The sequence below is a fragment of the Protopterus annectens genome, chromosome 14.part0 (assembly GCF_019279795.1).
Source record: "Protopterus annectens isolate FY-2018-M chromosome 14.part0, PAN1.0, whole genome shotgun sequence".
In the NCBI taxonomy this organism is placed as follows: domain Eukaryota; kingdom Metazoa; phylum Chordata; order Ceratodontiformes; family Protopteridae; genus Protopterus; species Protopterus annectens.
Window position 1 is genome coordinate 1,144,720,352 of NC_056748.1, and position 16,893 is coordinate 1,144,737,244.

The 16,893-nt window shown below is 41.6% G+C and overlaps 1 protein-coding gene across 1 annotated transcript in view; it reads right to left on the reverse strand.

Moving 5' to 3' along the window:
- Window positions 1-16,893, reverse strand: part of CDH23 (cadherin related 23) — a 2,508,764-nt gene that overhangs the window by 517,309 nt on the left and 1,974,562 nt on the right. The window contains exon 22 of the mRNA XM_044056944.1: window positions 2,701-2,910. Within this exon, the coding sequence (XP_043912879.1) occupies window positions 2,701-2,910 (210 nt within the window). The remainder of the gene's footprint in view (window positions 1-2,700; window positions 2,911-16,893) is intronic.

The window sequence follows — 16,893 nt, forward strand, 5'->3', positions numbered from 1 at the left end:
TTTTTCTATATAATTCTCTGTCTTTATCAAAATACTCTAAATCATTATTTTTTAAGTATTCCAATGCATCTTTTTATGCTTTCTTGTCATTTTCTTTATCCACTTTTCTTACATCATACTGCCACTGTAACATTTTTTATATTTAATCGTAAAAACATCCACCATTCAGAGCACTTTTTTATAGAATGTTCTCATCATATGATCCTTCCATAACTGCATTATTCATTTCTTTCCTTCTTCATCCCATATTGTCTCTTTGATCCTTTTTATTCCTTTACTATTTTTATATATTTCTTATTTTCCTCCATCTCTATCCATTTTACTAGATAATATGAAAAAACATCTTTTAGTTGTTTCTCCTTCCCCACATTTAATCCTTCTGATATTATGAAATAATCTATTTTGGTTCTGTATATACTCCTTCTGTAAATTCTTGATTTTTTATCTCAGAGTATTAATTTACCACATCTTATAATTTTGAACTTTTTTTTACATTTCCTTTCTTTTTATGTTTGACTCTTAAATCACAATTAACATCTCCTGTCAGTATAATATTCATATTTATCATTACATAATGAAAAATCTGGTGAAATAAACTATAATTATTTGAGTCTTTCTTTACAACATATAATGCTATAATTCTGTATACTCACTTTTTCCATTTTAAATCCACAATTGTTAATCATGACACAGTGCCCATAAATATAACATTTATTTTGTCAGTTATTTATAAAATGTCCTTCTTTTCCATGAAAAAAAAATGTTTTGATTTGTCCCCGGTATTTTACCACACCCTTATTTTCTTCAACATTTATCTAACTTGGAATATGAATGATTTTGTTCTTTTCTATTTTTAGCACAACATTACATTTTTATCCATCAGTCCATAAACCTTTTGTCATAAACTTTAGCCATGTCCACTACTTCCTTGCATAGACATTTTAAATGTCCTTTCAAAGCCTCTCCTTCTATTTCTGTTCAAAACTGTACATGAATCTTCTCTTTTGTTTCCCTGTTATATGCTTTTATTACATACAGTTTCCAAGGATTACCATTCTTTTTATCATATTCCCCAGGGACATTTTCCATTGTAAAAACAGTCAGAAATATAATGTCACAAAATGTCTCTGTTTATAAACTCTACCTTTTGAGCTTTAGCACCCAGAGAACCATTAAGTTGCCCCAGACTTCATACCAATTCAGTTCTTTTGGTTCTTTATTTTGGATCCTCACCACATACTTTTCTTCACATTTTCTTCTGTCTTTTTGTTTTGTTCCCACAACACCTTCTTTCACTTTTTCTGCATAAGGATATCATTTCCATTTCATCATCATTTTCCCTAATAGACTCTGATACCACTTTTTGTATTTTATCAATAATGTCTCCCCAGGAAATATCTCCTTCATTTTCTGTCTCACTCTGCATCAACAACTCTTTCAATACATCATCCAGCAACCCTCCCGACTGCAGGGTTGTAATAACACAAGACTCATTTATTGACTGCTCTTTTTCAGTTTCTGCAAACAAATTTTGCTGTAAAATGACTTCTGAATCCACTGCAATCTTCCTGGTACTCTCCTCAGCACTGGCGTTAACCTCTGTGCTTTCCGCCATCTGCTCCATATCACGCACTTCCATATCACGCACTGTCCTCCTCACTGCCACTGCACTAGGAACGGGATGTGCGTGCTTACTCTTTGGCTCCACAGCTACGAGTAGTGGAAGTTCTGATGCCCTGGCTTAATTTCCTCTAGTAGTATAAATACCACCTTAGGGCTGCCCTGAAAAGAGGCCACTAGCCTAATGGAACTAACGTTGCCAACAACAGATAAATAAAATATAATACATTATTTGCAGCACATTATTTATTCCTTCATCAATCAATTTGAGATGCATGGGGGCATAAAATGTATATTTGTCAGCAGGATTCATGAAGTATTTCATGAAACTATAGCCAAACTATGAAGAATGGATTAATTCTGTCCTTCACCCTTCTATACCTAGTCGCTGTTTCTTTTACCTTTGTACCTGATCCTAGTTGTTTATTGTATGAATATCCATTATGCTTCACAGCACATAACAGAACAGCATTTTAAACTCTGTTTTATATTGATTATTTTAGTTTCTATTTTACGCCGCTTTACTGTTATTTAGTATCATATTGCACAGTGCCTGATTATTAGCTGTATTAAAAAAATTGAACTTCAACTGAAAGCTTGCTTGCATAATAAAGTAATAAGTAAAGTGTTGCAATTTCCTGGTAATCTGCAGGACACATGAATACCTGCAAGCATTGACTTTTTCTGACTTCATACACTTCTACTCAGGAAACAGTAGAGCTTGTTTTTTTTACTTTCAGTCCTTGTATGCACTGATTTTTTTGATGCAGAAAGCTAGACGGCTTATCTAATGCAAGCATGTGAATTTTACAAAGCAGCATCTAAACTTACTACCCCCACAGTATTAGAATATCCTTGTAATTGTATGCCAAAGCACTTTCGTACTGTGAGAGCTTGCAACTGAAGCTCTGATGTGAAAAAATACATAGTGGGACTGTCTCAAAGTTTGCAGCATCTCTATTAAAAATGTGTTGAACTTAAAGCAGTGGTTTGCACTATATGCGGTTCTTAGCCCTTCACATTTCTGGGTTAGACATCAACTCAGTTCTTACCAAAACATAAAAAGATGAAAATGCTTACAGTTTCATTGATGAAGAATGCATTTTCTGTATTCCCAGCAGCAATACTGTACGTCAGCAGAGCATTCCGGCCACTGTCCATATCTGTAGCTATAACCCGAGTGACAAGCATGGAGATGGGTGCATATTCACTGATGGAGGTATTCAGGGGAAGGTTCTGAAGCACTGGGTCATTGTCATTGACATCCAGCACTCGTATACCCACCATAACCTAGGAATAAGAGAAAAGTAACATATTAGAATATGACAGTGCCTGCTAACAACTCTGGTGCTGAACTGTACTTCATCTTGTATTGTAAAATGTACTACTGAGATGCTTGTAGTGGGCATCCAGAAATATAAAACATCCTGAAAAGAATAGAGCAGAATGTTATAAATATTTATTCATGTGGTTATTTTGACAATACCATACAGCCTAAGCTAATGCAGTTTATTTTCAGATGAGTTACTGGAATTGGATTCCCAAACATACTTATTTATTGTACAAATACTGACTGATCGTAAGGTAAATCCTTGCTGTTGCTCATCCCATATATTCGAATCTAGCCTGAAGTATAACACTAAAATGATAAGCAATTTTTTCAGATGGATTTACTGTCTTGAATTTGCAATGCTTTCTTCATTGGATTGAAAAAGATGGGTCCAATCTACCTGTAATTTCTTTTAGTATATATTTTTTCTTTATTTTGAGTGCTATTCAGTTCATAGGTTCACAGGTAAGTACTAGGCTAGCTTCCCTTTAGGCCATTTTAAGCCTAGCTAGTTTCCACTTTTGTGCTCAAAATAACCTACCCCATTTATTAGAGACTGACCTTACCCATCCCATAGCAGATAATTATATATTACCCCGATGAGAATAAATGAGATCATACCCTTGATAATTTAAGGGGATCCATGCATGAGATAAAGCCTTTAGGAGCTGTCTCTGTCTATCCATTAATAGCATGGGGGGCAGTCTTGGAGTAAATTTTCTGTTTCCCATCCATAGATCATAGGTGCACTTGAATATGGACAAGAATGACTTTGTCTTATGTAGATGGGGAGTCTGTTTCAAATCAATGATATCCGTGAGATATACCTTTCCATTTAAACCATTCTGTTAATTTTGCAGAAGAGGTTTAGATTCCTAGACCAATGATTTCTGAGGATATATGACTTGCTGATGTGCAGTAAATCCATCTATACTGGGTTAGAGGATGCCTTGTATGCCAGACACAGGACAACTCTTAGCAGTCTGTAGGATACTGAGTATAGAGACAGAGCTTTGAGTTGGTCTATGAAGGACATGTTGTTTAGGCCTTGTATCATTTTAGTAAGGTATATCCCTGGGCATTCCAGTTGTTGCATGTGTCTTGACAGATACATGCCAAAGGAGGGCATTATATTCAAAGACTGGCCTACTGAAATCTGAGTTTTGCATGTGTCTGGACAGATACATGCCAAAGGAGGGCGTTATATTCAAAGACTGGCCTACTGAAGGCTGAGTGTTGCATGTGTCTGGACAGATATATGCCAAAGGTGGACATTATATTCAAAGACTGGCCTACTGAAGGCTGAGTGTTGCATGTGTTTGGACAGATACATGCCAAAGGAGGGCATTATATTCAAAGACTGACCTTCTGAAGGCTGAGTAAAGAGGGACAATGACATCCCTAATACTAGGCACATTCACTTTGTTTATAAGCTGTGCAGTATAAAAGACCTTTCTTTCAACAATGGACACCAAACCTTCCTGCAGGATAGCTAAATCAGTTGGGGATTCAATGACTGTTCTTAGCTTGCAGTCATCTGCAAACATAGTTAGCCGGAGCCTGTGGTACGGGCTTTTACTTCAGGAAAGAAGTTGCTAAACAAGAGAGGTCCCAGCACAGAACCCTGGGTGACTCCACTGATGACTAGTCTCTTTATGGAGGTAACTCCCCCTATATTTTGATATTTATCTACTCCTATTTCTCTAGTTGCAAGAACAGTCCTGGGGATTAGGGGCAAAAATGAAAAGGCTTTACCAGCTGTGAATGGCAGTCACCTGGGGCTACAATTTCATATCTCACTACTGTGCAGCACCTGTGGTCAATGAAAAGGCAATTTCCTTCACCATATGATGTGAAATGATACACGTTGAAGGATGGAGGAAACAAATGGAACAACAGACACAATGGGGACTGGATAATCAAACTAACAGGCAACCCGACAAAAAAAAAAAAGATGAAGCATATTCATACCAAGATACTCCAAACCCTTACATCCTCCAATGTTGTTGCTTTGTCACAAGTGCACAAGCAGAGATTGCCCCCAAGTGAATTTTTAGAAGGATAGTAGTAGTTAATTCAGGAGAAGTTCTAGAAACTGGCTCCCCACAAGCAATGGACTGCTCTGACAACAGAAAGGTGGGGGGATAGAAGACATGGTCTACTAACCAAACATGGCAACTAAAAGAGGTTGAAAGGATGAAGCAGAGGAGGAGCTTCCTTTCCTAGGGAGTGTGCAGCAGGTGATTCTATCCCCCAGGTACTCTGAGGCTGTAGAGTAACAGAGTTTGCACACGGAACCCATGAATACTCAGCCCCAGTGAAAGCAGACAGATGCTGCACAAACAAACAAACATCATTTGCATGACTGCAACAGAAGCAGAGAATTGCACATACCAAAAATTAAGAGGCGGCCTTGAGCTCAGACTCATACGTGTAAGGGGGTACTCTATGGGGGGAAGGGAGAGTTTGGTTTTAGAGAAAGGATGGAGGAAACAAATATCACCAGATTTCTGAGCGCTCCAAGCATCAGCAACATCTTAGCTACAATGTGGGTCTGGCAGACTAACCCAGGTAAAGGCATGAATACTCTAACTTCGTTGAAGGTTGTGCGTCAGGGCTGGCAACTCGGCACGTAAAGAATCTCCATGGCAATACCCAGATTTGCCCTGAGCTACTGCACAATAATACCTCCTACACCGAGCCAACAGATATTGCCACTATACTGGCCGACAGATTCAGTGCCAAATTTACCCCCCCACCACCACCACCAAGGACCAATCACAGCACCAGTAGATTGCCAGGCACTCAGTATTACTGCTGCACAGGTTAAAACAGCACTGTCCAAGGCCAAGAATACAGCTTTATGGGACCTGACAATATTCCTGGCTGTGTTCTACAGAGTGAACTGGCACCTCACCTGTGTGCCCTGTCAATCACAGCCTCACCTCAGGGTTTGTCCCTACCAAATGGCACACTGCTACAGTCATCCTTCACCACAAAGGAGGAGTGACTGCAGACTCTTGGCACTATCGCCCCATTAGCCTGACAAGTCTGATATGCAAAGCTATGGAGCGCATCATCATGGACCTAATAAACAAGGATATAGGAAATCTCCAAACTCTGGATCCCACACAGTTTGGTTTTGTGAAGGGTAAATCATGCCTGCTCAACTTGGTTGACTTCTTTGAGTCAGTCACCAGAGCTGTGGATGAAGGCAAGGTGGTTCATACTGCCTGGCTTGATCTGGCCAAGGCCTTTGATACCATTCCCCACTCAGGAATCATAGAAAAACTCACTAAGCTAGGCATCAACTCCTATAACACCAGGTGGGTTCAAACTGTCTCAAAGATATAACCCACAGTGTGAAAGTAGCTGACTGCAAGTTAGACTGCCAAGCAGTCACGAGTGGAGTCCCACAGGGTTCGGTCCTGGGTCCTCTCCTGTTTGGTATCTACTTCTCTGAAGTCCAGGCCAACACGAAGGGACTCTGGCTGACAAAGTTCACAGATGATTGCAAGTTGGGAGTTATTATTAACTCCCACTGGTGTCAGAACCATGGCCAATGCCAAAAAATGTGTCGTCATCCACTTTGGGAAAAACCCGGTTCCCATGAATTACCACATCGATGGTAGTCCACTGAACACAGAAGGTGCTATGAAAGATCTGGGAACACAAGTTGTCAGCAACCTCTCTTTTGACCACCACATTGCCACTGTGGTCAGAAAGTCCTTATCACATCTCATTACTAAGGGTTTTGCATCCAGGAAGAAAGAGTTCATAGTCTCCCTTTACTCTTCCCTCATTAGGCCAATCATCGAGTACAATGCCCCATTTGGCGTGTACCTCACTAGACACCTGCAACAACTGGAGAAGCCACAAAAGTACCTCACAAAGAGGATTCTAGGCCTAAAACACTTGTCCAATATGGACAGACAAACTAACTATTCTGTCTCATATCACCTACTTAGAGGCGATCTCTGCTCGACTCACAAAGCCATGTCTGACCCAGCTCTGTTAGAAATGCTACATCTAAAGAAATCCCAATCCCTCCACACTACATGCACTGCAGAGACCTCAACCTCCTTACCACAATCAACAGAACGTGTGGGAGGGGCAGGTTCATAACACAGAGCCTGCCCATCTATGGAACAGACTTCCCATACATATCAAACAGAGCACCTCACTGGCCCTCTTCAACAGAAATCTTGATGAGTGGATGGGAAATAGAAAATTCACCCTGGGGATTATTCCAGTGGCTCTACTCGACAGAGGCACTGGGAACTAAGGTCGGGTGGCACATTGCCAGGGTAATTCTATGGGCTAAGCTTGTAAAGGCTGCAGGGCCATTAGCCTAGAATACACCTATGAACCTATTAATGTTCCAGAAGCCATCTAAGCTCTTGAAGCCAGGCATAGATTCAGAGGGGAACCAAAGATGTTTTTAGATGTAGCCCAGGAAGGAACGTAGGAACATGAGCCAAGGGCGGGGGATATGGGGAAAAAGGGAAGTATAAATATAATTTAATTTAGTGTAGGGGGTAAAGCATTTTATTAAAAGAAAAAAGATGAGGAAAAAGTTAAGGAGAACTGAGGTGGACATATTATTATTGCAGGAAACAAAGCTGAAGGGAAAGGAATCTCTGAAACTGGGAGGAAGAAAATGGACAATGGTGTATGCAGCATGGTTAGGGGGAACGCAAATAAATTTGAGCAGTGATTCTACTGGGAAAATCCTTAAACACCAAGGTGGAAATGCTCAGAGAAGTGGTAGGTGAGTGAGTGTGTTATAGCAGATCTGGGTATAGAGCATCAAAAATGGAAAGTAGGGGAATATATGGTGCAACTTCAGACACCCCACATTTTTTGATACCTTTTATGTTATATGGCAAGGGGGTTGGCCACTTTGTAATAGTGACTTATTGTAGTAACTTACTGGAAAATGGATATAAACAAACCGTACCGCAGGGCACATTGTGAAATGTAGTGTTCTTCCCTCTCTGTTTGACTTTATGTATTACAACTACAAGGGTCCTAATTTTTAAGGTTATGCCCACCCCCACTCTAAGAGGGCAAATTTACACATTAGGCCCTATTTCCCCAGGGGGACAAACATACTCATAAGCTAATTTTAAGTGTTATTATTTTGGACCTTCTGTTATGATTTTTAATGGTCCCTGCTATGATTTTGGAAAATGAGCGGCTGAGAGTTAAGCATGTGTTAGTTTATTAACCCCATGAGGTTTGAGATATGATCTGTTTGCTTATGCTGGATAATGGCAGTAATTCTGCTAGCACTGAGAATAATGAGTCTTTCTCTTTTTATGTAGTTTTTTTTTTTAAATATGCCATATCACTGCTACCAACAATGTATATCAGATCAGCTGGTGTATCCATTCTACTACATTTTTAAAGCCTATTCCTAGAAATAGTTAATTCAGAACTGATGTGCAAAGCACTAGGATGTTTATCAGTGTCTGTTTCCGGTTCAAATATTAGACAATCATTTTTTAAACAGATAAGGGGTATGTTTTTAGTTTGCTGGCACATCTGGAACAATTTTGTCTCTTTTTCTGTCTCTCTTTCTGAGTATGTGTACCATATATTGACACTTTTACTTGAGTCACTATATAATGAAGGTTCATTCCATCAAATTTCACATTTCAGAATAAACAAACAAATAAATAAAATAAAACTAAATAAATAACTGTGGCTTTGGGTAAACCGAGGTGAAGCCTCCACACCTCAAATGCAGAAGCCCCCTGTTCACTTTTTTTATAATATAACATCCTTCAATGCTGTATAACCTTTGGGGGTTGCAGACTTGGGCAAAATGTTACATTCATGTAGCTGTAAGAAAAAGAATGCATGGTTATCCTATCCACCATGTGGTTTGAAAGAGAGTAAACTGTGGGTCTCCCAAATGTCTTTCTTATAATTATTTATTTCACATTTGCTAACCGGTTAGGTGGACTAGATCAAGGACCCTTTTCAGCCATGACCTGGGAGAAGCAGGCAAAAACAAATTACAAGGGATCAAACCATATAAATACAATAAAACATAAAAGGTCATATTAGAGAAACAATGAAGAATAGTGAGACAATATACACATAGAGTACATTAAAACAAGTTACAAGGAATCAAACTATAAAAATATTATGAAGGGAAAGAACATGCACTATAGAAAAAAAAAACGTGTGATAAAAATGTTTAACAGAAAATTGAGGCAAGTACTATGAAGAAAAAAGAGAAAAGAAAAAAGTAAATAGAATAAAATAAAACAATAAAAGATAGAGACGGAGAATAGATAGAACTGGGTCATGAGACGGCACAATGGAAAAGACAGGATAGAAGAAAAAGGTTTGGGAAGTAGTCAGTGATTATGAAGCAGCATGTCCACTTGAATAGGTCCTTCATACGGTTCCCCTTCAGATGGTTGAACTTTTAAAAGCTCGACTTTCCTGTGGTGAGACCATATGATCGAACTTTTAAAAGCTCGACCAGTCTGAATGGGGATCTCCATAGAGGGCAGAATGGGAAGATTTCCCTTTACCGCAATGTAGTGCGATCTCGGAGTTGGTAAATTTAAATAGCAGGGGTGGGGGGGGGTGCAGGGGGGCTTGCAAGCAGTGTTTAGTTTTTTGTTTATTTCTTTTTTTTTCACATTTTCGAACATTCAAATGATCGATCATATGGTCTTGACCATATGAAAGTCGAGCATTTGGATGTTCGGTTATGTAAAGTAGACCCCCTCCATACGGTTCTACCTGACTTAGTCGACAGCGTAGAACACCGACAACGGAATCCTGAGCTCCAGAAGATCGACAATGAAGAAGACCGACGCGAATCGCGAGTGCCAGAACATCGACAATGCAGAAGACCGACACGACGGATGACAACACCGATGCCGACATGGGAAAAGGCTGTGTGAGTATGCGGTAGTGACGGACGTTAGGGTGCGAGTCAGGTAAGTGTGGATATTGACGGTCTGTGGGGATAGGGTGGGTTAAGTGAGTTAGGGTTAGGGAGCGGGTTAGGTAAGTGTGCAGGGATAGACTTTGGGATAGGGCGGGTTAAGTGAGTTAGGGTTAGGCGGGTTAGGTAAGTGTGAGTTAGGGTTAGGAGGCGGTAGTGTGCGATAGTGACGGACCTTAGGGTTAGGGTTGTCGATAGTTGTGTATGTAAGGTTTAGTGTGGGTTTGTAAGGATTTTGGTGTGCTTGTGTTGTGTGTGTGGTTTGTGGAATGGGGATGTGTTTTGTTTTTTATTGTTGTTATTGTGGTGTGTGCAGTGTATGGGGTTTCGTGTTTGTGTACCGTTGGTTATTTCGTTGTCGGGTATGTGAGGTTTCGTGTTAATGCACTGTCGATTATGTGGTGTCGGTGATGTCGTTGTCGGTGTTGTGTGGTTTCGACTATGTCAGGTAGAACCCTCCATACATATAGTGCATATTTTCAATCAATTTGATTACAGAGGTGTTGAATGTATTTTCCTACTGCCTTAAATTTTTATAATCTACCTCAACTCAGAAACATTTTGAGCAACATGTCAGGTGAATTTACATCAGTGGCCAAAGTGGGAGGGACCTAGTCACAGACAAACTGAGCAGAATCATGAGAGGCAAGCACACTATGCTAATGTGTGCATAGTGACATGGAAATGGGCAACATTATTAAAATGAGGGAAATGCAAATGAGGGTTAAGAACATGGCAGCATAATTCAGAAATATATACATTTTGTGTGATGAGACATAACTGCCAGAGCTGCTGACCATTGTAACATCCTAGAGTTACAGAGGAGAGCCTGGAACAACATGGACAGGGTAGCTATCATTTTAGTAAAGATGTATATGCAAGAAGCTGCTCTCACAGGTGGTAGTCACAGTGATACTAGTCATCACTCTTGGCAATACAGAGTCATTCATCATCATGTTAAATAGCATGCCCTCTATAACACAAATTAATATTGCTGGTCCAAGATAATGGACTACATACATGTTGGTTTACAAAGTCCATTGAGCATGTGGGAGAAACAGACAAATGTAGGTTTTGTAAAACAGAATTGGAAACAGTTACCCACCTTGCTGCTGGTTGTGACATACTAATAGTAGAAGGACTGTATACTGAAAAGCCTAATAATGTGCCAAGAAGTCACCCTGCTAGACAGGGGTCCAGGGAATTAAATATTGTAGGAAGAAATAGCCAGGGAATTGTTATGGCTAGGCTCGTATAGGCCCTAGGGCCGATAACCTAGTACCAATCTATGAACCTATGTTGTACTGGGAATTGTGCAAATGTTTTGGTAATGAAGTGACTTAAAAAAACTGGAAACATTAGCCACAAAGCATCATAGAAAATGATGACGTCTACATCACATGGGATCATCCATTACCAACAGTTCAAAAGAGAGATGCTAGAAAACCATATATAGTGGTTCGTGAAAAGAAGACAAAAGTAGCATTGATCATTGAAATCACCACATCCAGTGACTATAGTGTCTTGCGTACAGACAGACAAAGTCATAAAATACCAGAACTGGCAGGCAGAAATGGGAGCAATGCGGAAGAAAGATACCTGGACAGTTTCAACAGTAGTAGGAGCAATAGGTCTTATAAAAAAGAATCTACAGTCGTATTTAGATATGTTACCAATGCATGTAACCCCAAACGAATTGCAGGATGATTCCTTACTGGATACATTGCAGGTCCTGCGAAGAGTACTTCTGGCTGACATGAAAGATTGAAACAATCCTAATTTCATGAACTTTAATCGTACTTTGACTTACAAATGGGCCCATTCCGATCATGGTATCATGGTATCAGAAAACCAAAAGATTTGGAGAAATTAAAAAACACAGAAACAGTGGACTGCTAACCATGTAGGCAAAGGCAACACAGAGGAGCTTTTTAAGATGCATCACTCTTATATGGTAGATTGTGGGTATGCATAAAATACCCATCGATGTGGCATGAAGGTATTGTTTTTTTTTATTTTGGATTTAGGAGCCTTCCAGTGAAAACAGGGGACAATGTAGGTTTATTCCAGGCAACTGCCTCAAGGATTCTCCTCCAGTTTCTTAATGACATGCTACAGTGTGTGAAGGGGTATATGTGATTCCCATGAACCAAAGAGGAGAGAAGCAGAACCACGCAAGCATTTCATGGCATTTTTCATTAACGTAAAGTACTGGAAAACAATGACTTCACACACATTTTGCAATCTGCAGTTTAAATAATTATAACAAATTAGTGATGATATAAAAACATTGGTTAAGAATCAATATACAAGTGATATGTCAATCACATAATATTTACAGAAATTTTAGACAGTTTGTAGAGAAATTAAAGGTAAGTTAGTCAAATAGGAATTGCAATAAGAAGTGAGGAAAAAACTGGCTTGTGATATATTTAATGAGAAAGGAAGGGAAGAGGATTTAATAGAAGTAAGGAAGTAAGTCAGCAAGGGAGAATATGGAGGTATAAGGAATAAAAAGGTACTTCTTCACATTAAGGATATAGTTTATTTTTATTTTTTTATTTTATTTATTTCAGTTTGTTAACGGAGAAAGTGCATTGGGCCAAGGTAGCCCATTTTCAATGGGGGCCCGAGGAGAAAAGCTCCAGACAGAATAAGAAGTTATGTACCTACCATAACGTTCCATGTTAGTTGTCTTCTCTCGCCTTCTTTCTTGCTTGATGGGTTCGGAGCCGATCCCTCGGCTCCGACTCGGCACTTGCTAAGCTCGAGAGTCACTTTTACCAGCTCGAGGCAGCCCCATATCCCATGATGCAAGGCGGTAAGTACCCAGATCTCGTTTGCTGACAAAGGGCAATAGCACCAAGCACAAAATACTTCCCAAAGGAAGAAAGAAAACTTACAGATGGAAGAAGGACCAGGTCTGAATGGTCTTCAGCATAACAGTTTCTTATAACAAGGTCTGTCCAGGCCAGGGGGAAGGAGGGAGGGTCGCAAGAAAGAAGGCGAGAAGACAACTAACATGGAATGTTATGGTAGGTACATAACTTCTTAATGTTAAGTTGTCAATCTCGCCTTCATTCTTGCTTGATGGGACGCGTCCTAGCACCTCTATCCTGGGTGGCTCAATGGAACAAACTCTTGAGGACTGTAGAGCCAAAACTGGCTCTGTCCCTGGAGGCCAAGTCCAATTTGTAATGGGAAACAAAAGTGTGAGGAGTGGCCCAAGTGGCCGCTGCACAAATAGTGTCTAAAGGAAGTCTAGCTTGAAAAGCTGTAGAAGTAGCTAAGTTCCTAGTTGAATGTGCTTTAGGTTTTGAGCACAGCTGTTTTCCCCTGAGCAGATAAATTTCAGAGATGACCGAAGAAAGCCATCTAGACAAAGTCACTTTAGAAACAGGAAGGCCTTTTTTATTATCTGCATAGGAAACAAAAAGTTGATCAGATTTTCTAAATTTTTTTGTTCTGTCCAAATAATATCTAAGTTGACGGTGGACATCAAGATAATGTAGCTTTTGTTCAGCTCTATCTGAATAGTTAGAGAAAAATACAGGGAGATCAATGGATTGATTCAAATTGTTCTTTGAAGCGACCTTAGGCAAAAAGGTTGGGTTAGTTCTCAAAGATACTCTGTCTTTGTGAAAAACCAAATAGGGGGGTCGAACCGAAAGAGCATGAAGTTCAGACACCCTCCTGGCCGATGTAATAGCCACTAGGAATAAAGTTTTCCAAGAAAGATATTTCAGGGAACAAGAAACAGCTGGCTCGATGGCGGGAAGAATCAAGGATGTCAGCACTAAATTTAGATCCCACCGAGGAGGAGGATTCCTGATTGGAGGCTTTAGTAGGAAAATTCCTTTCAAGAAGGCCCTGCAGAGCCTATGGGACATAATATTATGATCTGCTATCCCGACATGAAAATTGGAAATAGCAGCCAATTGAACTCTGACTGTGGAAGAAGAGGAGCCTGCATGAAAAATCTCTGCTAAGAAGTCCAGGACTGCCTGAACAGGGCAGTAAAAGGATCAATATTCTGGGCCTTAGCCCAATAAGAGAAACGTTCCATTTGCTTGTATAAATCCTCCTGGTAGAGGATTTTAGCGGTTACTATGATGTCTCTAACTGGGTTAGAGATCAAAGGAAGCCTGGCTAAGGAAGGAAGTGGAGCAACCATGCTGTGAGGTTGAGAGAAGGGATTGACCGGTGCAGCTGACCCGATTGGTGAATCAGAAGATCTGGCACTGGGTCCAGATGCCACGGCTGCACCAAAAGGTGATGATGGAGGAACGGGAACCAAACTTGTCGAGGCCAGTAAGGGGCAATGAGAATCAATTTGGCTCTCAAAACGGTAGCTTTCTGGATCACCTGAGGGATCAGAGGAAATGGAGGGAAGGCATAAAGAAGTCCCTGGGGCCAATCCTGGGTCAGAGCGTCTCTGGGGGGATGGCCCGATAAAGGGAAGAGGCTGAAGAAGTCCGGACATTTGCTGTTTTGGGGAGTAGCAAAAAGATCGCAACATGGACGACCCCATTCCAGAAAAATCTCTTCCGCTATAGATTGCTTGAGAGACCACTCGTGAGGCATGAGAATAGCTCTGCTCAATCTGTCCGCTACAATGTTGGTTTTCCCAGGGATATGCGTTGCTACCAGAAACCGATGAGAGGAGATCGCCCATTGCCATAGCCTGATCGCTTCTCGACACAAGGGGTAGGACTTGGTTCCGCCCTGTTTGTTGATATACCAAACTACAGACATGTTGTCTGTGTGGACTGCAATTGTCCCTACGGGAAGAAAGTTGTTGAGGGCTTGCAACGTTAAAAGCACTGCTCTCATCTCCAGGACATTTATGTGCAGATGGTACTCGAACGGCTGCCACGTCCCATGAACCATCCTGCCCTGATAATGACCCCCTCACCCGATCAGGGAGGCATCCGTGGTGACAGTGGCTATCGGGGATGGGGGTACAAAGTACCTGCCTTGGTGAACCTGAGAAGATGTGATCCACCAAGCAAGATGCTCTTTGCATGTCTGAGTCACCAGAATCTGGTGACGCATTGGAAGTTGCTGATATGACCATTGTGTGAACAGCATCCACTGAAGAAGGCGCATGTAGAATCGAGCCAGGGGAAGAAGAGTAATGGCCGCAGCCATGAGACCTAATACCTTTAGAACCATTCTGGCCTGTACTTTCTTGTTGGCCAGAATGATCCTGACATGACTTTGAATGTCTGAAACTCTTTGATCTGTAAGGGTAGCTGACATCCGAACAGTGTTTAAGTTTGCGCCTATGAAGGTAATAGACTGGCAGGGCGATAAGGATGACTTTTCGAAGTTGATTGAGATGCCCAAATGAGAACAAAGGTTTATTGTGTAATCCCTGGCTTGTATAAGCTGATGCCTGGTGGTGGCTGACAGGAGCCAGTCGTCGAGATACGGAAACACCTGGAATCCTTGACGTCTCAGGTGAGCCGTGACCACTGCCATGCATTTGGTGAACACTCTGGGGCTGTAGTGAGACCAAAGGGCAGGGCTCTGAACTGGAAATGACTGGACCCCAGCCGAAGCGGAGAAATCTCCTGGAGCGTCTGTGAATTTTGATGTGATAGTACGCATCCTGAAGATCTATTGAGCACATCCAGTTGTCCTTCTGTAAGAAGGGCAGAATTGACTGAAGAGTGACCATTCGAATCTTGTCTTCCTGACAGACTTGTTGAGTCTGCTGAGATCCAATATTGGTCTCCAGTCTCCGTCTTTTGGGGACCAAAAGAACCTTGAGTAGATTCCGGCTCTGAATGGTCTATTGTAACTGGCTGAATGGCTCTTTTGCAGTAGTTTTGAGACTTCTAACTCTGCAATTTCCCTTAGACCGGGTGGTACATCTGGAAGGGAATTTGAGGGAAGGACTTTCCTCGAAAGGAATTATGTAACCCTTGGATATGATCGACTGTACCCATCTGTCTTGAGTGAGGGAATGCCAGGCTTCTGGGTACAGTGATAATCTTCCCGACTGCCTCCAAGGAGGGACAGCCGGGCAACATCTCAGGGATGCTGAAAGGGCTTGTCAGAGAGAGGCTCTCTGTTTCCCTGGTTTTGGACCCCTCTGCCTCTAGAGCGTCTGTTGTTGTTACCCCTCTGCCTCTAGGGGTAAACTGACCACGTGAATCGGCGTGACTCCTTGGGATTTGAACCACATTTTCCCACCTTTCTGTCCTTTGGGATAAGGTCTAGAAGGGGTGGAAAACGGACTCCAACAGCAGAAAGAGTCTTGCCGTCCTGTTCGCACCTGGTCAGGGTTTCCTTCACCTGAGGGCCAAACAAAGCTGACCCATCAAAGGGAGAATTTGTGAAGGACGCCTTAAAGGGATCCAAAAATCGCATAGCCGCATCCAGGCTTGGCGTCTAAGAGCCACACCTGTACCTGCGGCTCTACTGCTCCATCCGCAGCATAAGATATTAGCCGCATGGAGGAGTTTGCAATGGAATTGAGGGTTCCTAGCTGCGAAGCAATTTTTCTTGAGCCCCTGCAGCTGTAGGATCCTGAACTACTTCACCCAGCTCCTTAAGGATATCCCTCTGGAGTCTGGTGAAGTGACATAGGTAATTCAGCGAACGATAGCAAAGGTCGCTGAGGAAAACATCCGCTTACCGTAACTATCCATGGTCCTAGAGTCCTTATTAGGAGGATGGACGGGCACGAAAGAATCTGCAAGTTCCTTTTGGTGGCCGCAGCCACCACCATGGCATCAGCGGGACACCCTTAGTGAGGAATTGCTTGTCACACGGGCAGTGATAAATTTTGAAGGCCTCCTAGGGACTGGCTCTACAGAGTCAGGAGCTGCCCGCCTTTCGTGCAATAACCTGCATAAGGGGGTCGAAAGGCGGAGACACCCAGGAGGTGGAGGGCCGAGATCCAAACGCCTCTAGGTATACTGACTCATCCTCAGAGGGATTGTTGGTGGGCCAGTTTCCC